Raw genomic sequence first — 25,973 nt, forward strand, 5'->3', positions numbered from 1 at the left:
ATGTACTTACTGACTGCATCCACACACTAAATATCACAGTCACAAATTTATAAAATGCAATTTATGGCCAAATCAGTCAGATAATGGCAAATGAAAGTAACATATGACTTCATTGAAGCAAGAAATGTCTGAAGTTTAAGGATCCGATAGTTTCTCTTTCATCTCATTTGGGTGAATTTACATACTTTACATTATAATTGTAAATCATAAAATGATGACAACAGCAGAAACAATAAAAACACATCTCTTTAAAAACCATGTCATTCATAAGCAAATATTCTGGAGAACATAGATGATAAGATTCTTTCATCCATTTAAATATCATTACACCTTCTATGGACAATTACAAACTGTTTAATGGTAATTTTAAAGTTTATCATTGCAATAACTAAAGAACAAATTCATGGTTCCAAAACTATATCTGAAATTCATTCTGGAAATACTCCAAGCTGTTGTGCAGTGTGGTAAACAGACCTCAAGATTTTCTCAAATCGTGATTGCATTATGCAACTATTTTGGTTGTTGCAATGATATACTTAAATGTACCAGATACACTTCCAACATCAATGAGTCTAACGTCACTTAATATCTTTGTTATTACATTCTGCAACATTTCTCAAACTTTATCCTTGTGTTAATGAAATTACAGAAAGCTGTAAGTAAAAAAGTCTTGTTAAAAATGTCAGAAAATATGTGATTTGAGGTGTCCAATTGTTTCTAAAAGTACCTAGAAAACATGCCTTCAGGAACATAGCAGCCATGTCCATTGAAGGTTAGATCAAATTGTAATCTTATTATTTTACATCATTAAGGAACACACATTGGCATGTAGCATGACTGCAACTGGTTTACTTTCGTTTTATTGCTGGAATATCAAGCAAGTTATAAGCTCATAATACATTTGTAATCTGCATGAAACTTGTTTGTTTGTTACAAAATACAGTTTCAGAGCAATGATAAGTTTAGTAGGAAATCATTACCTACGGTGCTTAGCAAAAACTTTTGATAATTTCTGTAACATTTCTGACAGTATAAAATTTGCATTTTAGCCTTTCAATCTCAGTGAATTTTAGTTGGTGGAACATTAACATTTCTGCATAGAAGTTTTGGTATTGTTTCACAGTTGACATGCTGATGTCTCATTCACAGGCCTGAAAATGCTGGGAATAAGGACATAAACTTCAGTGGGAGGTTTAACAACAGGTATAGGTTTTACAGGAACTATTGTTAATTTTATGAAATTTCTTTGGAGAAAACTAACTTCGCAGAATCTTTAGCACATTGCTGTTACTCATATTAAGATGTGCTCAAAAATAAATCTCTTACTGTATAGTGAATGTTTTGAAATGTAGGTTCAATGAAACAATATGATGTAACATTATAAGAAATGGAAAAACCACAACCTTGGCAAATTTGGTTCTATACAAGATTTATTTCAAATAGAATTACTTCTTCATGCTTTCACAAATATAATGTTCTGATACATCAGAAATGTTACAGTTTGCTCATACAGAGCTGATTAAGAATAAAAGATTCATATTAAATACTAATGAAGAATAACTTACTTTTAATTGTACTCTCAGTGGAAGTTGAGCCCTACAAATCTGGGCTACCAGGTAGCAGCCATTAGATATAGCTATTGTTGACTATAACATAGAACTTGTGTTACCAGCATCCATTTGAATCAATAATGGGCAAAACAATAACTGAGTGATAATTAATTTCACATGTGAGCAGCCAGAGATAGTTGTCACGTGTGTGAGGTGTGCTTGCTTGTGCAAATACATGTGTGTTTGCCTTTTCTGATGAAAGCTTTGACTGAAAGATTAGTGTATAACAGTTGTTTTGTTGTGCCTGTCTGGAACTCAACAAGTAATCTTTATGGCAAGTAGCAATCTATCCTTTCCATAATTGTATCTATGATATGAGATACACATTGTACCCAAATGAAATAATTACATAAAGAAAATAATTATGTGAGTTGACTATGGAGAGGGGGGAGGGGGGGGGGGAGGGAAGAGAAAAGAAAAGAAAGAGAGAGAGAGGAATGATGCTCTTCATGCTGTGAGACATAAAAAAATTAAAAACCAGTCAAACTGCCACATGCTCCACTGAAGAGACCAGCTGTTGAAGTAATGTGTCTCGTGGTATACTCTGCTAAGACAAGAAATTAATTGCTGTTGGTACTAGGACTGGAGAACTTTGAATTAAGGAAATTTGATAAACAAAAGGAGAAGAAAGGTAAAAAACACACAGAAAATACTTATCTAAATCACATGGCAGATGAAAGAATGGAAATGAAGTGCCACAGGAAGCTCTGGAACCACAGAAAAATCTATGCCGCATAACATGGTGAACCACAATAATTTACAAAGAATGAAAAATAACACAAAAAATAGACGAACGAGAGAGAGAGAGAGAGATAGTCACAGGGAACAGGAGGAGATGTCAGCCCATGGTAATCACAGGATCACAAAATGTTGTAAGGTCAATCCCATTCTCAAAAGTCAATAAGTCATGGCAAACTTCAGATACTGTTCCATCTCTAACAATGTCGTATGACTAAAATGTTGGAGGTTAGTAAATGCTGAGAGAGTATTAGCAAAGCATGCCTTGAGTCTCAGTGGTGGATGTCTAAAGTGAATGAAAGACAAAGTTTATACATAAACTGAGTAAATGTGCAAAATTACAGATCAATATCCTAAATACTGGTTTCCTGCAGAATTCTTGAACATATTCTGAGGTAAAATATAATAAATTTCCCTGAAACTGAAAAGTTTATGTCCATGAATCAGCACAGCTTTAGAAATCATTACTCGCATGAAACTCAGCTTGCCCTTTTCTCACATGATATACTGTGACCTATGGGTGAAGGGCAACAGACAGATTCCACATTTCTAGATTTCCAAAAAGCTTTTGACACAGTGCCCCATTGCAGGCTGTTAATGAAGGTTCAAGCATATGGAATAGGTTCTGAGATATGTGACTAGCTCGAACACTTCCTAATTAATAGAACACAGTATGTTGCCCTCAATGGCAATTGTTGGTCAGAGACAAGGGTAGTGTCAAGAGTGCCTGAGGGAAATGGGATAGGACTGCTATTATTTTCTATATATATAACTAATCTGACAGACAGGGTGGGCAGCAATTTGCAGTTGTTTACTGATGATGCTGTGGTGTATGGGAAGGTGTCAAAGTTGAGTGATTTATCGAGGATACAAGATGACTTACAGAAATGTCTAGTTGTTGTGATGAATGGCAGCTACCTCTAAATGGATATACATAAAAATTGATGCTGATGAGTAGGAAAAACAAACCCATTATGTTTGGATACAGCATTACTAGTGTCCTACTTGACACAGTCATATTACCATGTGAGGATTGTGGTGGGGAAGGTGAATGATTGACTTCAATCTATTGGGAGAATTTTAGGAAAGTATAATTTATCTGTGAAGGAGACTGCATATAGGAAGCTAATGGGAACTATTCTTGAATACTGCTCATGGGTTTGGGGGTCCACACCAGGTCAGACTAAAGAACAACACTGACGAAATTTGGAGGTGGGCTGCTAAATTTGTTGCCAGTAGGTTTGAACAACATGCAAGTAGTACGGAGATGCTTGGGGAATTCAAATGGGAATCCTTGGAGAGAAGGTGATGTTCTTTTCGAAGAACACTGTTGAGAAAATTTAGAGAACTGGCAGTTGAAGCTGACTGCAGAACGATGCTACTAGACCAGCATCAATATTGCGTAAGAACTGCAAAGATAAGATATGGGAAATTAGGGTTCATATGGAGGCACATATACAGCCATTTTTCCCTTGCTTTGTTTCTAAGTGGTGGAACAAGAAAGGCAGTTAGTAGTAGTGGTACAGGGAATCCTCTGCCATGCACTGTAAAGTGGCTTGCAGTGTATGTATGTAGATTTAGACACAGATTTATAAGGTATCTTCTGTGTCTGTTGCTTCAGTGTGAACCAGTATATGTTGTGGGAACAGATCACAGTCAGTCACAGTGATTTTACAGCAGTTATTGGTAGTTAATTCCAGAGCTTATCTTTTATTGCCAGGATGCTTCAAACATCTCATGATTCTACCATTGTCACAGATTTTAATTTACTTTACTGGGACACAGTGAATTAATACAATAATTATCTTATCGTTCTGTGTTGGGATGTATTAGAGATACCAGGAAAGCTACTGTGAATTTCTCTTATATTTCATCAGTTCTGATAAAAAAGAACAGTGACTGAATGCCAAAAAGAACTGTGGACAGTCATGATAAAACCTTCTTTCAAAAACATAAACAGCAGACGAGAGCATAGTGACCAAGCAAAGTTTCTATTTTCTACTTAGCAATTATAAGTCCTGAGTGCAATCATCCTTACACTTCCATATTTGATACATAAAATACATATGAAGTTATTACCATACTCTTAGCACTTTTTATGAAGGGCAATACTGAAACAAAACAGAAATGTTTGAAAACATAAATACTGTAATTTAGAATATATGGAACAAAATAGGTTGAATGTGATGACTGATCAAAAGTCCTCTGCAGTTGCAGGTGACAATTAGAGACCTTTTACTGTTAAAAAAGTAAAATGCTCTGTACATTTTTAAACAGCATTATTAGCTCAGCTTGATGTCCATTAATTTAGAATTTCTCATTGCTTTCTTTTATAAAAAATTTAAGAGGTGTGAAATCCTTGACTACAAGAAAATCTCTGTGAATATGTATGAACTGGAAAATGAAAGTATAGCTGTCTAGAAAGGTAAGATACAAGAACGTATCACAGATACTTCATCAACAACAATTCATGATTTTCTAATGGCTACTACCTTGATTCTTTCTATACATCATAATTTTAATTAGGTTATACACACAGAACAATAATGCTAATTGTTTAACTATAAATCACATCGCACTCTTACTTTTGTACTATGTTAATCTGAAACCAATTCACTGCAGTGTTCAGCATCAACAACAAAGAAAACACTCTTGCAGAGCATCATCAGGTACCTCTACTTTAACCTATAACTATCTCACAAATTCTTTGTATTAAATTTATCTCAAATGTGAACTATACTGGTAAAACCAACAATGTTATCACCAATACATCTTAAAGGCCATAAAGTGAAAATAAATACTCATTCACAAATATTTGCTGCTAAAATATCTCCTCATCAAGCCAAAAATGTATTGTAGATAGCAAAGTATCTAGTGGTACTGACATGGAGAATCATCATATTAAGGGAAAGGTTCTTAGTCAAATTCATTTTGCTGGTATTTTGCAGTAACAATTCAAATTAATATTTATTAAAGTTAAAATGATCACTTTCAGTACCATTGAACTTCAAACAGATTTTCTAATCAGTAAAAAAAAAAAAAATAGAATTCACAATTGGAGTTTCTCATTTTAGTAGGAATACTTTCCAGAAACCTCTTAAAAATGTAAAGACCTGAACAACAATGGATATTTAGTTGTTATGAATTACCATATTTTTGAATATTAACAAGGTAGTCAGAGCATATTTAACCTGCACCTAAACTAAAAGTTTATCAGAACTATCTACGAACAGCAACAAAACCATGGAAAATGAGGAAAGAGAATTATCCATGCCTCTACACCGTAATCATCCTTTTAATATAGACTTTAAATGATTTAATATGTTAATGACTGCTAAGAACATCATCTGAAGCATAATGTTAGAATAGTCTTACTCCACCTGATTTTTTTGTAAGTAGTCATTTTATGGTTTTATAGTAACAGAGTAAAGGTCTTCTAGACATCTCACAGTTTAAATAATGGTTTAAATAATGGCATGATATATGGGGATGAAAGTAATTTCTCATTACAATGACAATATAGTTACATGAAATTTCTGTGACATAGTCAAATATAAGAAACCTCTACTGAACACCTTATCACAGTCTGTGACTATGGAATTGATAGAACATCCAGGATAGAATATGATTATGTATATGACATCATTACTGAAAAGAACTGAAGAGACATTCCATACCAAACAGGCACATATAATGGATGATAACTTCCGAAGCTTTCAGTAATGTCCTTCTTCAAAACTGACAACCAAGCACATATACACACACTCACACACACACACACACACACACACACACACACATACACACACACACACACACACACACACACACACACACACTTCTCTGTGTGATTATCTGTCCACAGAAATCTACATGTTCCATATGGGTATGGTTTTCCTTAAGTCCCTTCCTTGTATTTCTCCCTCAATTCATATCCCTGTCACCCATCCACTTCAGTATAACTACACACCAGCCAGGCTGCAGTGAACAAAGAAAGGCAATTTTGTCTCAGGATTATTTAGTCAGCATGAGAGGTCACAGAGGTGCTCAACAAACTCCATAGGCAGATGATACAAGAGCGGTATTGTATGTCATGGAAAATTTTACTGTTTAAATTAGACTTGCAAAATAAGCATAATGAAAAAGTTACAGCTCAGGTGGAAGTTTACTGTCAATAATGGGAAAGGAAAAAGGGTTGGGGTTTTCGGGGAGAGATACAGCTAGCTGCATCAAAATTATCCTCTCCCACACACCATAAGGTGGCTTGCAGTGTACAAACACGGACGTCTGAAAAGCGGTCAGCTTCCAGTGCTGAGGGGGGTGGGTTGTGTGGGGGGGGGGCGGCAGGGAGGAGGGGGGGAGGTAGGGAGGGGAGAGAGAGAGAGAGAGAGAGAGAGAGAGAGAGAGAGAGAGAGAGAGACCAGTCTGCATTTTTTCTTCATTTTAGAATGGAGAGGAAAAGAAATTTAATTAAAAACACTAGGTTATTAAACCTCTTCAGCCAAATTTTAATTTTTGGTTCAACTTCGCTGACATACACAAAAAAATTCTGACTCATTACCATGTTAGCTGAGTTAGTCCCTCTTCTCATATAGAATATCAAGTGAACTTTTTGATAGGAGGACACATCATGTTATCTTGAATGGAGAGTCATCATCAAGTGTAGAAGTATCTTCGGATGTGCCCCTGGGAAGTGTGTTGGGACCCTTGCTGTTCATGTTGTATATTAATGACCTTGCAGACAATATTAATAGTAAAATCAGGCTTTTTGCAGATCATGCACTTATCTGTAATGAAGTACAGCCTGAGAGAAGCTGCATAAATATTCAGTCAGATCTTGATAAGACTTCAATGTGGTGCAGAGACTGGCAACTTGCTCTCAATGTTCATCCTATCACTATAATATCAGTGAGTCACTGTTGGAATTTGCCAACTCATACCAGTACCTAGGTGTAACACTTTGTAGTCATATGAAATGGAATGATCACATAGGTTCAGTGGTGGGTAAAGCAGGTGGTTGACTTCGGTTTATTGGTAGAATATTGGGGAAGTGCAATCAGTCTACAAAAGAGATTGTTTACAAATCACTCATGCAAGCCATCTTAGAATATATCTCAAGTCTGTGGGACCTGCACCAGACAGAACTGACTGGAGAAACTGAAAGTATACAGAAAAGGGCAGCACAAATGGTCACAGGTTTGTTTAACCTGTGGGAGAGTCTCACAGAGATACTGAAGGAACTGAAACAACAGACTCTAGAAGACAGATGTAAATTATCCTGAGAAAGTCTATTGAGAAAATTTATAGAAATGGCTTTAAACAATTTCTCTAGGGATATACTACAGCCCCCTATGTATCGCTCACACAGGGATCACGAGAATAAGATAATAATTACTGTATTCACAGATGCATTCAAACAATCATTCTTCCCATGCTCCAGACGTGAAGGAAAAGGAAGAAACCCTAATAACTGGTACAATGGAATGTACTCTCTACCATGCACCTCACAGTGGTTTACAAAGTATAGATGTAGATGTAGAAGTAACACATCCCTTATTTCTGAAAAAAAATCATTCTACTGCTCTGATGTTCATAATTAACTTTTTGAAGATGTTTGCTATAATATCCCATTCCTTGACTGTACTGCTGTCAAGCTATTCATAGAAATACTCTACAAAATAACCGTGAACAACTTCATTTGGTATTTTTCTATTTAAACACAGCAAAATCAAACACATGGTATTATAAGAAGAAATACCTTACTTTGTAGATCATTCAACCTTAGTCAGATGTAAAAATCTTTAACCACTTAGCTACTGATGTGAAGGGTCTTATTTATAATAAACACTTTAGTCCAACACTAAAATATAATTGTGTTTGCTTGATGGCACTAACACTGCATTGAGTATTTTATCAATGTCTGAGGCTGTAATAACTAACTCTCTCTCTCTCTCTCTCTCTCCCTCTCTCCCTCCCTCCCTCCCTCCCTCCCTCCCTCCCTCCCCCCCTCTCTCTCTCTCCGTCTGTGTCTGTGTGTGTGTGTGTGTGTGTGTGTGTGTGTTTTGCTCAGGAAACAGTATAAGTAAAAGAAGTTAATTAAGAGTAATATAAATGTCAATTAAGTAAATGATCAGTCTGTATCCATATTTCTTACTGAAAATGACATAATATTTTAAACTAATCAACATCTTAGCTATCGTATTGAGAGATTGCATTTATGCTCCACAAAACATGCAAATACACTAACAGATTAAAACATTTTTCATGCTATCTTTTTACTTCACTGATCTGACAACAAGTATCTGAAACATGTCTAACACACATTAAGAACATCAAACAAGAAATGTGTATTTAGAGTGGCAGTGTATTGAATAACCTCAGATCCAAAATCTGTAGCATTAGATGAGTAATTTATTTGATATGTCCTTGTTACTTTAAGAACACAGGGCACGATCTGATTTCATTAAACAGTGCACTGATGTACCTTCAGTTTAGAGCTTTCAAATAAGGTAGTATTGTACATTTTTCCTGATATTAAGCTTCTTTCAACTGAATATTCTTTGCCTAATGAAATATAGGTATGAAACAGTAGTGTCTATGTTATTAAGAAGTGTGATGCAATATTTCTTCATACACGCATTCTTGTCTGAAGGAACAGGCACTGCAGCGACTACAGCCATCAAGAAATAAAGGAAATGTATTCGCTATTGAGAATATGAACCACATGCATGCCTTCATGTCTGAAGGTGCATTGCATCATACTTCTTAATAACACAGGCATTGTTATTTCATATTTATTTGCCAATAACAGACCTTCCACTCTCAATAAATATGTCCTGGACAGGAATGTGTATAATGTACAAGTGCAGCTTGTGACTCATGGATGATGAACACAGAAGTTTGAATCTGGCCCCAATTCACAGAAAACTGAAATTGGTTAAGGGGACAACTCATATAAAGTGGGAAATTTGGGTTCAAGTCCTAGTCTGACACAAAATTTTCATTGTCATCACTCTAATAAATATGCAGTCAATGGTGATTCATATTCATAACTGTAAATATATTTCCAGTATGAAAATAGGTCTCCAATGTGTAGGCATATCTTTAAAAATAATGGCTGCTTCAACTAGTGTCACAGGCCTGTATGACTCTTATTTTAGATTGACCATCACTCTTCGAAACTCACACAGTATGCCTAAGTACTCTTAAATTGAATTAAATACTACATGCATCAGCAATATATTCACAAAATGATTACCTACTGAGATAAAGCCATCCTTCTATGGCTGCCAACAAATAAGCACACTTGCAGGTCACATTTATAAATGGTTTTGTACTGCCATCAGTGATTATAAAAACTGAACTTTCTATATTTTTCTGTGGCATGTTCACAGCCTGTCAAAAGCTATCAAAATGTGTCCTCTTTGTATTTTTGAAATGGATGAAACACAATGAAACCCTCCATGAATTACTGGAAATACTAGTGTTTCAAATTTCAACAACAGCAAACCAACCAAAACTGCATAACAAAGGAATCTCTTGTGAACTGTAAAATGTCAGAATTTTTAAATGCCAAATGCTTATCAAACATTGTATCATATCAAAGTCCCCAAATGTTTATAATACTGTGTTAATGAGCACAATTCATTTACAGTACCAGACTCACAAAATTCGTCCCATTTCTAGGCTGCTTTCTGGTAATGGAAATCAAGGCATGCATTGAAACATCAGTATTAATAAGGAACACTTTCCAGATGTCACATATTTTCAGAAGAACAACTGTATTTCCTAGCAAAAATTTGATAGTGTCTCATTAAACAGTCAATATTGTTGCAGGCTGCACTTCAATAAGAACTTGAAATGCAATCTGTCTGAAAAGGTTTCCTGTGAACTATGAAAAAACATTTTTTTCACTGTAATGGCCATTGCTTCTTTCAGATCTCATAATACAAAAAGTCTTCTTTCTGGTAGTTTTGAGAAACCAGACATGTGAGGCAAACAGCATTACCAGACAACAAGACTGGAAAATTTTACATTTAAAAAAAATCAAGAATAGTCAATCTTGAGACATGTAGCTGTGAATGTGAGATGGATCAATTTGTACCAGTAACATTATGCAAAATTATCCATGCAATGGAGGCACAGTCCATTTCAAGTTTCACATCAAAGATAATGAAAATATTATAATGAATTAAATGTGTTAGTCTAATTCTTATCTGTTTACGATATAGTGATGTGGTGAGGCATAACATTGGTACTATGTGGTCTTATGACCTTGTCCTAAATTTGCAATATGCTTGCAAACGCTTTTCAACTATAGTGACCTGAAATAAGTTAAGAAAAAGGAAGTTACTGATGTCATTTGTAGCAGAAGCCACATTCACTCTAGAGAAATTGCTTCCTGTGTGAGTATCACGACATCAAGTGGAAGAAAAGGTTGAGTAAATTTCTGTCTCAACATAGTAGCTTACTTATTCTTGTTTGACAGCCCAAAGCAAAAATGTAGCCTTACCATAATCTTCCAGTAAACAGAGATGCAAAAAAACAAGGAATCTTATCCTTCATTTTAAATGTCCTTATGAATTTCTTATCAAAACAGTGTTGTAACAGGTGAAGACAAGTACTGAATAACAGATTAGTTTAGACACTTGACATTAATAATTTCCTTTCACATCATAATAGAAAGTATGATTTTCCCAAATATTTTAACTGAATGTTGTTCTCATTCTGTATTATAATTATCATCCTCCAGCTTGTTGGCTAATTCCCTGATTTAGGTCTCCTTTTTATCCTTCATAATCACAACAACTCAACTTTACAAGTTTACAGAACTACCACATTTTTAACCATGGATTCATGTAAGCTAATTAACCAACTGTAAAAGATGTAGTTCATCAGGAACATATTAGTGAATTGTTAATGGATGCAATATTGTTTTACTTCTCCACATATTGTATTACTCCCATTAACTTTTAGATGATGAACTTAGTAGACACACTATTCAGCTCTGACTTAGTTATATGTTACATTTAACTTACAATATTCATGCGACCGGTGGAAAAGTTTATGAAATAATAAAAGGAGTTATATGCTAGCCACTCATCATTCATAAATTGATGATAAACAATATATTGCTGTTTAGCCTTGTTTCTATCATAACAAGTAAATGAGAAACATGTATAAGTCAATATTTATAACAACAAGATCTATATATGGTATCTTAAATTAGGAAGTGTTGATTGCAACTACTATTTTCTCTCTCTGATAACAAATTTATTATAACCCACAGGCACTGCTTGTCATTAAAGTAAGTATGAAAATATAACAAAACATAGGCAAATATCTCCATCATTCAGTGTACAGAGAACCATTTTTTTGTGTAGAAATTCACTTCTGTTAGAAGTACACCACCTGTAAAAGTGTACGAGCTTTGAAATCAGCTTATATTGAACTTCAATAAGGCCTAACTATTTATGGAAGGTTCTACATATTTTTCAAATGCAGAGAAAAGTAAATGTGTTAGCCTAGATAAACATTTTGAGTAACTGTACACTGAAAACAAACACCCTACACCCATGTGAAATATTGACCAGTTCATAGTTACCCGAAATATTTCAACTGTTTCTCTTTCATGAATCAGTTGGGAAAGCAGTGTGATTTCTCTTTCATGAATCTGTTGGGAAAGCAGTGTAATTTATACTCAGAGCCATTTTGAGCTATTCCAGTTTGCCCAGCTAATAAGTGCTTTTTAGCCCCAATGTGACAAAGTGAGACAAGCATCAGTACAGGATTTGCATTTTATAAATATAAAGATGATGGAACTTAACAAACAATGGATAGTCCATGTCAGAATTCCACCAACATTATGAAAAGGAGACACAGTGACATTCACACATGTAAGCAGACTTCACACCTCTCTCTCTCTCTCTCTCTCTCTCTCTCTCTCTCTCTCACACACACACACACACACACACACACACACATGACTGCTGTCTCTGGCTGCCCTGATCAGAATGCAACTGTCTTGAACAGAAGCAGCAATCCAGAATGGAGAAGGGAAGGGGGAGGGGTAACAGGGTACAGGTGACAGGAGAGAAATGAGTGCTGGCTCGTAGAGCATGCAGGGACTAGGTGGTGACAAGACAAGGCTGCCAGATGCTCCTTCAAGAGGCTGTGGAGGAAGCAGAGGGTGGTGAGGACAGAGAGCAGAAATGAGAGGAGCAGAGGATGGAGAAAGTCAGTGGGTGTGTAGGCAGAGAAGAGTGCACAATAAGGGTGATGAGACACGAATTGGGAGAAGCTGGTAGGACACAGAAGACAGAAACTGTTGGGTGGACAGCAGGGAGACAGTAGGTTAGCATAAGTGGAGAGCAGGATGATTTCAGGAGCAGAGAATATGTTGCAAGAGTAACTTCCATCTATGCAGTTCAGAAAAGTTGGTTGTGGAGGGGAGGATTCAGAAGGCCCAAGTTGAATTGAAATCAGGCATATAATGTTCAGCTGCATTTTTTGCCACTCTGCTCTTGACCATGGTTTGGCTGTAGCCATTCATCTTGATGAACATCTGATAGGTAGTCAAACCAATATAAAAAGCTGTGCAATGATTGCAACAGTGCTGGCATATGACATGGCTGCTTTCAAAGATGGCCCAATCTCTGAAGGGGTAGGATAAGCCTGTGACAGGACTGGACTAGGATGTGCTAGGTGGGTGGATTGGGTATGCTTTGCACCTGGGTCTTCCATAGGTATATGATCACTGTGGCAAGGGATTGGTATTGGGAATGGCATTGGGAATGGAACATCACTTTAGGTGGGGTGGAAAGGATCAAGGGTAGGATGTCTATCATTAAGGGGCATGATGATAGATAATAAGAGGCCTGTTACAGGCTTATCTTGACCCATCAGAAGCTGGGTGACCTGTGAAAGCAGCCATGTTATATACCAACTCTGCTGCATCACTGCACAGTTTTTTATATTGCCATGACTACCAGTCAACTATCCACCAGGATGAATGGCTACTGCCAAACTGGAGCCAAGAGCAAAGTGAACCACCCAGTGGCACAACATGCAGTTGAAAATTAGAAGCTCGATTTCAATGGCTGCTTCACAGCTCTGACTACCTGGATGCTCCCCTCCACCACTAGCTTTCCTGAAGTGAGCAAATGGGAACTATCGTTACAACACATTCTTCACTCCCAAGATCATCTCAGCCTCAACCTACAGCACCTCTTTCTCCCCACATGTTCCATCCAGCAGTTTCTGCCCCTCTCTGTCCTAGCACCTCTTACCAATTCATGTTCACAAATGTTCATTGTGCACTGCTCTCTTCCAATGCACCCACTGGTCTTTTCCACTTCTCTGCTCCTCTCCTTTTCTGCTCTGGATCCTCACTTCCTTCCTCACAGTCTCTTGATGCTGCATCTGTCAGCCTCGTGTTGTCACCATCTAGTCCCTGCACATTCCGTCAGGCTGTACCCCACCCATACCCCTGCTATCACTCCCCACTCCCCTCCCCCCCCCCCCCCCCCCCCCCCCCACTCCTGACTGTTGCTTGAATTCTACACAGTTGCATTCTGGCCAGAGTATCTGGAGATAGTGGTCACGTGTGCATGAGGTGTGCTTGCTTGTGGAAATGTGTGTGCATTTCTTTTCTGAAGTAGGCTTTGGTCAAAACTCAATGTGTAACAGTCTTTTCATTGTTCCTGTCTCTAACTGAAAACATTATGTTTATGGTGAGTAGTAATCAAGACTTTTCATAAGACGATGGAACTATAAGAGATGCAGAAGATGGGAATTTCCACATATATAATGCATTACTGAAATAAGTAAATGGTACAAGAATGTACTTCTTTTGAAGAAAATGTATAGGCTTCAAGATATACTACCCATTTTCAAGTAATACTATATCAGTTTATAGTATTTTGAGATTTTAGTGTTGTTGAATAAACATCCCAGCTACACCAGGAATGCATGCCACACCACAATCTCATTAAATAGCAATGGATATGAGCAAAGAGCACATGCATATTTTGCCGTATGTGAGTCAATATAGGCAACGTGGACTTAAGGCTGGAACATGTTTGTCTTTTTCTATTCACAACATAGCACTAGGCTCATTATTCAACAATGAAAACTCCACGTTGGAATATTAACAATAGTAGGAAAAGAACGGATTGCTACTTACCATAAAGTGACCCTTTGAGTCACAGACAGGCACAACAAAAGAACTGTTACACATTATAGCTTTCAGCCAAAGCTTTCTTGACCAAAGAAAACACACACACACACACACACAAACAAGCACACCTCATGCACACATGACTACTACCGGCAGCTCTGACTGAAATCATGATTCCACTCAAAGCTGCCATTGGTAATGGTCCAATGTGTATGAGGTGTGCTTGATTGTGTGAATGAATGTGTGTTTTCTTTGCTGAAGAAAGCTTTGGCCAAAAGCTATAACATCTAAGAGTCTTTTTGTTGTGCCTATCCGCAACACAAGGAGTCATTTTTATATGAGTAGCAATCTATTCTTTCCATAATATTATTAAGTGCATTATTAGTTATTGTCTTGAGAAATTCTTATGAAACAATGAAGTTAGACTTATTAAGCATCTTCCATCATTGGGTCTTTTGAACAACTATTGCATCTTTGACAATGATAATGATAATATGAAAACTCATACTCTCTTTAAAGAAACATATAAAGTGAAATGGAAATTTGGTTGTACCACATTCGACCTCTATTTCAGGCAATAGTTTGCAAAATGTCTTTTGAAACTGCAGGTCAGATGTTTTTGTAATATGTTGAATCCAAGGAGCATATCTTTACATTTCTCTGTACTTTTTGGCAGAGAAGCCAATATGATAATTGTGTTATAACATTTCTTCAATTTTGGAACAATGTTCCTAGTATGAATACATAAAATATATCTAGAAATCATAGATGTATAAATTAAACCCAACAGCTTCTATGTATTTTTATAGCACTGGTACCAATGTTCTCATGACTGAAATACATGCAACAGAAAACAACAAAGAGTAATGAAAAGTCTAAATATATTTTTAAACTACTCATAATTCACTGCATGGTTGAACTTGAAATAACACTATGGGTTATGGGTTAATAAGTAAATCTTTAGTGATACTGCATTTCATTAAGTAAAGAAATCATTAATCTGAAGATTGTTTTGAACACCATAGTGCTTTACTAGCCATAGTGCTGTTGGGGCTCATATGCTGTTGCCTTCCTCTGACCTTTGAACTGATCACCTGGTTACAGTTTAACATGGATTACAAACCACAGTACAACTTGGCAGTTTTCACACTGACAAATGTTGTCAGAGGTGAAAGAAATGATAAGTGACAGATCAAAATCCTAAGACTGACCAGTGATTGAACCCAAGACTTGTGGATCTGTAGTCTCACACTTTGCCACTGAGGATTTCTGCACATAATTACCAACATGAATGAAAAAGTCGTCAGTGATCTGTGATGGCACGAGCACTTACAGAAAAATTTTCTGACAAAAATCGCTCAAAATATTGTTCGACTGGTGTAATCTCAATTTCAATAGGATTTGCATTGGTATATTTTATCTTGAATTAATGCAACAATAGGTGAAACAATATCAAACAACTGAATTTTAGATACACATCACCAATTTTTTTCTTCCAAACAAGGGGTTAACAGAATCAATAGCCACAATAAGTCACAGAGGTATTACATTAACCCTGTGAGAAAAAAGTAAAATAAATAAAATACAAGAGAATGAAAATGTAAAAACAAAATTAGATGAATAAATAATTACTGGTACAAGAATATCTGTCAGCGTAACCATACATACATGTTGCATGTGTGATAAGGTTCATAGAAATAAATATTAAAATAACTTCTAGCCATCTTGATTATTACATCCAAAATCGCCTTATGTGTTTTGATATTCCATCATTTTCAGGAGCAAATGTTATTTCATAATGTGAAACATAGAAAATTGCCAAATACATACACTCTACCTTAACACCAATCTTAACCAAGAGGCAAGTGCACTTGCCTCTATTTTCTAGCTGAGAGGCAAGTGCATTTACTGCTGTTTCCTATCTATCACATTATGACACAGTATTTGCTCTGAAAATGACAGAATGTCGAAATGCATGGGGTGATTTTGGAAATAATAAATTATATGGTCAAGACATCTGCAAGTTATTAAAGTGTATCCAATAACCACTTCAACTCATAGCATTTTTGTGCAAATTGTAGCAAATGAATATATGCAACATACTAGTAGATGAATTAGCATTGGATATACTCTTTAGCATCCGTATTTAGAATGAGACACTTCTTTTTATCAGGGTTATGTTATTCCTTAGTGCCACACAAAAATCACGTCCACACATAAACTGAAGAAAGTTTATTTCAGTAAGATCTATAACAATTGCTTGTTATTATTTCTATTTAAATTATTTGGGAAAAGAAAAATAGAGTGAAACACAAATTAATGGAGGCTAACACAAAATTCAACAACAGTTAATTTAAATCAAAGCTGAGATAATCCTCCCATATCCCACCTATTAATGTGTGTTTCATATTGTTTACCACTCTCTTATGAAAGCTAGAACTCCATTTTCTTCACTTCATCTATTTGATGCCAAGCATATCAGAGTTCATATTTCAAAAAAGTTTTATTCCCTAACAGATTGTATGAAATAGTACAGGTAAGATTAGAGTAATGATTCTATAATGGTGTGAATATTGGCACTCCAATGTGGATTTCTATGTAATGTTAGTGTAATGTATGCTATGTTCATTCCTGAAACTTATTTTCCATTTAGACAATGACACATAGCTCATTTCAAGATGAAAATCATTACATGAGGAGAAACTGTCAAAATAATTATCTTCGCATACAGGTACTGAAAAAACAAATAGTTCACTCTTCGTATAGATGTAAATCTAACCATCTATATAACAAACGTTACATTATGTTTACAATGCATTTTATTTTTCCTGTTTCATCATTGTGCTCACAATCAAAGCTGCTTTTGCAAATACACTTCTCGGGTTTGTTGGTGGGTAATATTGTATAAATGGCACAATATTTCATTGATGCAACTGCTTGACATCTTCAGATGGTAGTAGTTGCTGCTGTCACTGCTGCGAAGTGCATCTGATGATAACCGTGCAGTGGCATTGAAATTTATCAGGCCAGGAGTACGCAATATACGTACACGGGAAGATGCTCACAGTTGGAGGAAAGTGGTGTTCCTAGTGCCCCCTGATAGGCGCTGCAGAAAGGCCTTCCATGTCCGTGCTGTGGGCAATGACTGTGCTGCCAGACACTCCTGTTTCAAAAGCTGAATTAAATCTCAGAAGTGCATTGTGATGAGTCACGAATCAGAAGTTCTTGTTTTTCCTGTTTTGATTTAATGGTGACCAGTACTGCATTCCAGCAAGAATGGTATTCCAGCAGAATGGCTATTCCCATGTACAGATATGCCACACATTCCTTTCTAAGTAAATTCACAGCAGGGATGTAGATGAAGATGCAAAGGCATCCATTGCAACGGCATTTTTGCCCTATTTTGGTGGCACATCTTCAAGAATAGAAAGAATCCTCAAAAGCCATACATCAAGTGTGTGTTCTGGCCACCAGAAAACAATTGAGGAATTTATTGTGCTCAGTCAAAGACGACCTTGACCTTAGGAAACATGGTGTGTATAAGATCCCATGCCAATGTGGAAAATCTTATACTGGGCAGACATGCCAAACCATGCAAGAACATTGCATCAAACATCATCATCATACATGCCTTGGGCAACATGATAAATCAGCGGCACCAGAGCAGTGCCTAAACATAGGGCATCGTATGTTTTACGAAAAGACTGAAATTTTATCCCCAGCATCACCTTTCTGGGACTACGTTATTAAGGAGGCCATACATATCCATACAGCAGACAATCTTATCAACAGGAATGCAAGTTTTCATTTAAGCACTGCCTGGAATCCAGCAATGGCTCCCATTAAATCAAAACAGGGAAAAAGAGGACTTCTGATTCATGATTCAAGCCAATGCACTACTGAGATTTAATTCAACTTTTAACAACAGGAGCATCTGGCAGCACAGTCACTGCCCACAGTACACACATGGAAGGCTTTTCTGCATCTCCTATCACAGAGCTTCAGGAATGCCACTTTCCTCCAAATGTGAGCATCTTCCTGCGCACACATATTGCCTGCTCCCAACCTGATAAATTTTGACAGCTATGAGATTATCACCAATTGCTCCTTGCAGCAGTGACAGCAGCAACTACCACCACATGAAGGTGTCAAGCACTTAATCAATGAAATACTGTGCGATTTACACAATACAACCCAGCAGCAAACCCAAGAAATATGCTTGCAACAGATCCATCAGGAAAGCCTGAAAAGTCCAAACTACTTTTCATTAACTTAAGGAATAGCAACAGACAGAATTCAACAAAACTGCCATGGAATTTATATGTTTTGTTAAATATTATACAGCCTGTAAATTACAAAATATATCTTGCTACAGAAAGTAGACACCTACGGTTACACCCTTGACTTTCGTCCATGCAGCTGTACACTGTTTAACAACCTGAAATTGCCAAAGTATACTGAAAACATTATAGAAAGTTAAGAAGATCATTTGCTAATTGGATTATATATGCAAATACTATGACTGGCAATAGCGTCTGAATATGTAAAATCAGAATATTATTTTCACCACCTTTCTGATTTTCATAGCTTTTTTAATTTAGCATCAACAGCAAGATCATTAAAGATGGAGCCATAGAACACATGTAAGAAGGATCTGGGAGGGAATTTGCTACCTTAGATCATGAGGACTACTGTTTATATTTACTTACTGTAAAGAAAAATTTCTTTAAATAATAATCTGAAAATATGCATAAGCAGCAGGAAAAAGAAAAATATGGAAGTACATGATGTCTAACATTTACTACTTAGCCAAATGTCTGAAAGGACCTTGAATGGTACTGAATGATTTAGTGATCTTTTGTACAATTTTGGAGAAGAATCAAATATTTTTACAATAGCATTAGGTATCATATAAATCTAACTACTCAGTAAGAGTTCTAAACATTGCTTCTGTAAGTGTTCTCCACAGTCTGTGAATACCAGCAAATAATTTCCATGTCAATAAGATGGTGGAACTAAGTACATTATAAATCACACAATTTAATCATAAATTATATGAGCTAAAGATTACAACAGTACTCTATATTGAGACTGTACATATTCATAGCAAAAAGAAAAATGATAAATCATTTAACTGTAATTTCTTCAACAAAAACAACTTTGCGAGTCACAAAACTTTTCTACCATACCAATGAGAAACGTTTTTTCTTTGGAATGTGATTAACAGTTATTTTTCTTAACATGGCAGCACTGGTACCTTTTCGAGGCTTGAACAAGTTTACCTGAAGTCCAACTTTGATCTTCTTTGTAAGTGCTCCTTGTGGAAATACAGCTTGCACCTGTGGTACAACAGAAGAGGAAACCATTCCACCTTCAGGTCCAATTGCATGAACTTCTTGCCTTATTCGAGACACCACAGCGAAGTACTGAGGAAAATCATTTGTCAGTATTCTAGTTGTTCGTCCAGAACTTGAATCTTCCAGGGCATTTAATTCTGTAACAATAATTATCAGATTTATAAAGAAAGGTAAAAGATGTCATTTGCAATGCATGTGTGTGTGTGTGTGTGTGTGTGTGTGTGTGTGTGTGTGTGTGATTCACATACAAATTATATGCTGGATAATTTTTTCTACACATTTACAGCCCTGATATCTTGTCTGTGAAGCAGATGGCCCTTCCTGAATAGCAGCTGATGTAAACTATTTGTTGAAATAGTTGAATTACAGATACATTCACAAAGAAGGACCAGGCTCAGCAAACAGTCTTCAATACTAGACCATGTAGCAATATTGACTGAAAAAATGCTATATACTTGTTCAAAATCTAGGCCTGTCAGATCATCTCTCTCAATTTTTTAAAACAGATATTTACATAGAGAAGCCTGTTAAGTTGAATGTATACCAAACACATAAACCTTCATGGATTTGCAGCCCAACTGCAATATCAAATGTTAGGCACTGTTGGGCTTAACTAGTGCTGGGATAGGTCATCATCCAAGTTTTCCAAGTGCTGTTGACATGCTGGGTGCATTCAGTCTTTGTGAAGCCAGTTGAGAAGCTACATGATTGAGAAACAGTGGCACCAGTCACGAAAACAGATAATGGCCAGGAGAATGGTGTACTGACCACATGCCCTCCGTATTGGCATCTGGTGATGCCTAATGGCTGAGGATGACATGGCAGCCGGTCAGTATCATTGGGCCATCAAGTCCTGTATGGATGGTGTTCGTTTGTTTGTTTTTTCATTGAGTCATTACTAATGCTTTCTTAATTACTGTTAACCAACAGCTTTATTTAATTATTTCAGTTTATGTTCTCATATACATATAAATGAATAATTAATATAATAGGGAAACATTCCACGCGGGAAAAATATATTTAAAAACAAAGATGATGTGACTTACCATACGAAAGTGCTGGCAGGTCGAAAGAAACACAAACAGACACATACATACACACAAAATTCTAGCTTTCGCAACCAATGGTTGCTTCGTCAGGAAAGAGGGAAGGAGAGGGAAAGACGAAAGGATGTGGGTTTTAAAGGAGAGGGTAAGGAGTCATTCCAATCCCGGGAGCAGAAAGACTTACCTTAGGGGGGGGAAAAAAAAGGATGGGTCTGAGTATGTGCGGATGGATATGTGTGTGTGTGCGAGTGTATACCCGCCCTTTTTTTTCCCCCCCTAAGGTAAGTCTTTCCGCTCCCGGGATTGGAATGACTCCTTACCCTCTCCTTTAAAACCCACATCCTTTCGTCTTTCCCTCTCCTTCCCTCTTTCCTGACGAAGCAACCATTGGTTGTGAAAGCTAGAATTTTGTGTGTATGTATGTGTCTGTTTGTGTTTCTTTCGACCTGCCAGCGCTTTCGTATGGTAAGTCACATCATCTTTGTTTTTAAATAAATGAATAATTTAGTATATAATTATATTTGGATGAGGTAAATGTGCAGTTCATGTGCCAATTACAGTCCTATGTACTGGTGAAGCATACTGTACAATTTTTATAAATAAACTCAAACTTATATGGGCATGTGGGTCCTCTTTTCATAAACTCAATGAAAAATGACTTTTTTAGTATTTTTCCTGACCTAATTGCAGGCTGTAAATAAAATCAAACCTAGAACTTTGTGAAGTGAGAAGGAAAAAGAAAAGAAAAAAAAAATCCGTAGCTGGAAGGGGGACAAAAAAAAAAAAAAAAAAAAAAATTCTAATCTGTGGAAATGCATAATTGTAAATCATATTTTTGGAGTGAATAATCTGCCATTGCACTCTTCAATACAGTTATCATATATTTATATAGTCACCACTGTTATAGACATGGACATGTTGTAAGAAAAATAACCGTTATAATTACTCTGTTAGGTTCTTCTTCTCCATATTAAATGAAATATTTTAATTGTCTGATATTGGATATATCACAAAAAGTGGACTTGATATGGTGTTTCCAGGAGACAAAGCACCATTGACAGCTACAAACTAAGAGGTGGCTTATATAAGATTTTAAATGTAACTTGACCTGAGGATTTATAAATATTACTATAACTGTGATATGAAATAATTTGTGTGTTTTTGATGAAAAAATCTGTTACTTTAATAGGTTCTCACAACTTTCACAAAATTCTTGTTGTTTACTTCATGTTATCCTCAGCCCATTGACTTCCTATCATTACATATCATCCTAATTTCTCTCTTCTGCAGTTCAGAATATTTTCCTCTCTTTTTTTTTTTTTTTTTTTTTTTTATTTTTTTTTTTTTTTTTTAACTTTAAAAGAAAATGCTTTAGTTCTTAGAATCTTGTAATAGTTGCTTGTTAGATTTTCTCATTTGCACTATTTAGCTATTCACCATTATTTACATGTAGAAATTTCCTTTTTTGCACTGGTATAACATAAATATTTTAAGTTCTTCGAAGATAATCCTTACTGCACTTTCAGACAGTGCACATGCCAGTGTCAATCTCAAATAATTTTAAATGATATTCTGATTTATAACCAACTGTGAGGGTACAAGTAGTAATAGAGTGAGACACCTGTCATCCAGGCATGAAAAAAGTTTTCAGATTAGCTGTAAAAACATTTTTTTTTTTTTAGAAGAAAGGCATTTTTTTTATCGAAGCCATGTTTTAGATGGATGCAAAGTGCATTGAATTTTTACAGTAAATAAATTCCATCCCTAAAGAGCAATTTTGGAAGATGTGAAACTAAACACAGCTGCCCCTCAGTCTCTTCACTGGACTGAAAAGTTTGTCCTAATAAAGACCTCTTATCACATTCACCAACTTTAGAATAAACATTTCAAAACAAAGAATTTTATGTCAGCATGGTCTATCAAATTATCCGTATGAACAATACACACTTCAAAAAGTAGCTGATACAAACCTTTCTGCAGTTCAAGATGATGTTTGACTTACAGGGTGTGGGCAAAATTATGGAAACACCAAAAATACAGCACATTACCATGCCTAGTATGGTGTAGGAAAACTGTTGTCATTCAAAACAGCTTACAGTCATCTTGGAGTGGATAAATACAGGTTCTGTATGGTTTTCAAGTAAATCTTATTCCATTCATACTGCCAAACTGTGACAAGTCCTGTTAACGATAATGTAAGTGGATAGGGCTCAGACACATTGTTCTCTAACATAGACCACAAAAGCTCAGTAACACTGAGATTTGGTGACTATAGCGGCTGGGAGAGATGTGACAATTTATCCTCATGCTCACAAAATCAGTCTTGGATGATGCGAGCTGTGTGAACCAGGACCCTATTGGTGTGGAACATAGGATCACCACATTTTACCACAACATGAACCTGATCAGCTAAAACAATCACATAATCATTGGCATTAATGTGGCCTTGCAAAGTAACCATGGGGCCTATGGAGCACCATGATATGGCTACCCACATCATCACTGATCCCTCCTCTTTGTTTCACTCTTGGGATGTAAACTTGGACCCTGGAAACAGTATGCAACAAGCCTCATCTGTACTTTCTTTCATTACTCCACAGTTTAGGTTTTATGACCTTGGCATCAGGTGTTCCTGTTATGGGCATTTGCATCACTGATGAATCATTTACGAATTCAAGCTCACCGTGAACTTCCCTGCTTATGGACTTCCCTTCATCATGTTTTGGTGCTGAGAGTGCTTTTGAGTGTAATATTGAGTTATGCAGTGACTTTTGCAGCTCTTGTCTTCTTGTTTTTTGTCACAATCATTTTCTATGGCCATCTGTCACAGTCACTCAACACACACTTTTGTCCACATTGTGACTTACCAGATGATGCTTTCCCACTTTTCCTGTATGTGGTACAAATTTTTGATATGGTGCCTCTTGAAACAACATACACTTTGGCTTCCTTAGTTATGGAAGCACCTGTCATACAGGTAGCATCAGTTTGCACACCTTCGAATTCACTTAGCTAGATAGCGGAGGGTCTTTGCCACCTGTCCAATACACCTACCTACTATGCAATGTTCTGTATTAGCATCTGGACTCTGTAGTTTTCAGTCAGTAGAAATAAGAAAAACAGAGGGTTACAGCTTCTTCAGTCTTGTTGGCAACAATCTTTGCTAGCAGACAATACTCTCTGCAGCAGCATATTTTTTTCCAGTTACTCTCTTGAAGGATGGAAGAGGGGAACAGAACATTTAGCCTGTTGGACCAAAGGTTCCATCTACTTTGATTTGGTTGTCACTCTATTTCCTGTTATGATGGGAGGAGAGAGGACTAGATCTTGTTTCTATACCACGTAATCAGAAATTAATTTTGGGTGACTTATGGGAACATTCACCTTACAGCCAAGAAATACCTCCAGAACCTTGGGTAGGTCTGCTTTCCATAAAATTGGCCCTTCCATCGACACCCTGTTTGTAGTGACAAACAGTCGCACCCCGAATATGCTGAAGGCCTTCACAGACAAAAGCTCAACTCCCTGCCATGTACAGAAATAGAACTCCCCACATATTATCCACACACATCTAATACTCCTCTCACACATGCTGACCAGCCTGTGATCCTTGATCCTTTTGTCACTTGGTATCACAAAGGACATCTACTACTAAATTAGATTCTTCACCAATAGTTTACCTACCTCTAGATATGCCCAGTGATGAGAAATATCTTCCATATAATAATAAATCAGTATTGGGTAAGCTATGCACAATGTTCCTAAACGTGAAGGAAGAACTAAAATAAAGAAATAATAAACAGATGTGATGTCTTGAGGCCTAATATCTTTTATATTTGGTTATCATATCTTACAGTATATTGCTGGCAGCAGATCTGACAATTTCTACTAAGATATGGTGTTCAGTTAGTCGTTTTTAAAGATGATGGACAATAATTTTCGATGGAGACAGATGTGAGAGGAAAATAAATACTTAACTTTGAATGAGAAAACAACAATTATGAATCGGAAACAAAAAGTATGAAAGGGCCAATTTTAGATAACTTCAAACTCTCCAGCAACCATAAATATGAAACAGGAACTGTGGAAAATCATACATAAATAAAGAAAACTGACTATTACTTCATAAAATAAGAGTACTCAGATAATTAGGCCTCACATTATGTATTGTAAAAAATTACAACATGTATGTATAAAAAAATCTCGTCACCAAGCTGCAACATGAGAAAACACGTAACAGATGTGGAAATGCACAAGCTTCCTAAGCCAGTGGCTCCTTCTTCAGACAGGAGGAAAGGAAGGGGAATGAGGAAAAAGGACTGGAGAGGATTAGGAAATGGAAAGAGTTACAGAAAAGTCATTCAGAACCGCATGTTAGAAGAGGCTTACTGGATGGGATGTGAAAGAAAGACTGATTCTTGGTACCTGCACCTGATGAAATTTCAGAACTTGAGAACTTAAAGTGGGAGATTGGGTGATAAAGTAGGCAGAGATTACTGAAAAAAAGTATTGAAAGAGTCAATAAGAGTGGAAAGCTAAATGCATTATACATGGTAGATGGAGGAGGTGAGATGGGCAAGGGGAGAGGGATAGGCGGATCAGAAAATCAAAAATATTGTAGGCAAAGAAAAGGAATAGTTTACATTAATTTCTGTGGTTTTAGGTTCTCTTTTCACTAACTATTACTTTAATTTGCTGTATTTTATTTTTCTATATTTTTTATTTTCTGGTCTGTCTATTTTTCCTGCCCCCCCCCCCCCCCCCACCCCTCTAGCCCTGCCCACCTGCATACCATGTATAATTCACTCAGCTTTCCACTCTTATTGAGTCATTCATAACATTTTTTAGCAACCTCTTGCTTGCTTATTACACTATCTTCCACCTTTAAGTCTCACGTTTTCAAATCTCGTGCGATATTGGTACGAACAATTAGTCCTTCCTTCTCATCTCTCATCTGGAGTTTTGCGTGACTTTTCCAGAACTCTTTTATTTTCTAAATCTCTTTTCCTTTTCCCTCAGTGCTCTTCCTTTACGTTCAATGCTT

General features: G+C 36.5%; 1 protein-coding gene across 5 annotated transcripts in view; it reads right to left on the reverse strand.

Annotated features, from left to right (window-relative positions):
- The window catches only part of LOC124555163 (ankyrin-3-like), a 904,646-nt gene that overhangs the window by 419,168 nt on the left and 459,505 nt on the right, over window positions 1–25,973 (reverse strand). For all 5 annotated transcript variants that reach the window (XM_047128986.1, XM_047128985.1, XM_047128988.1 and 2 more), the window contains one exon: window positions 19,809–20,020. In XM_047128986.1, coding sequence (XP_046984942.1) covers window positions 19,809–20,020 — 212 coding nt within the window. The remainder of the gene's footprint in view (window positions 1–19,808; window positions 20,021–25,973) is intronic.

Source organism: Schistocerca americana, chromosome X (assembly GCF_021461395.2).
Source record: "Schistocerca americana isolate TAMUIC-IGC-003095 chromosome X, iqSchAmer2.1, whole genome shotgun sequence".
In the NCBI taxonomy this organism is placed as follows: Eukaryota; Metazoa; Arthropoda; class Insecta; order Orthoptera; family Acrididae; genus Schistocerca; species Schistocerca americana.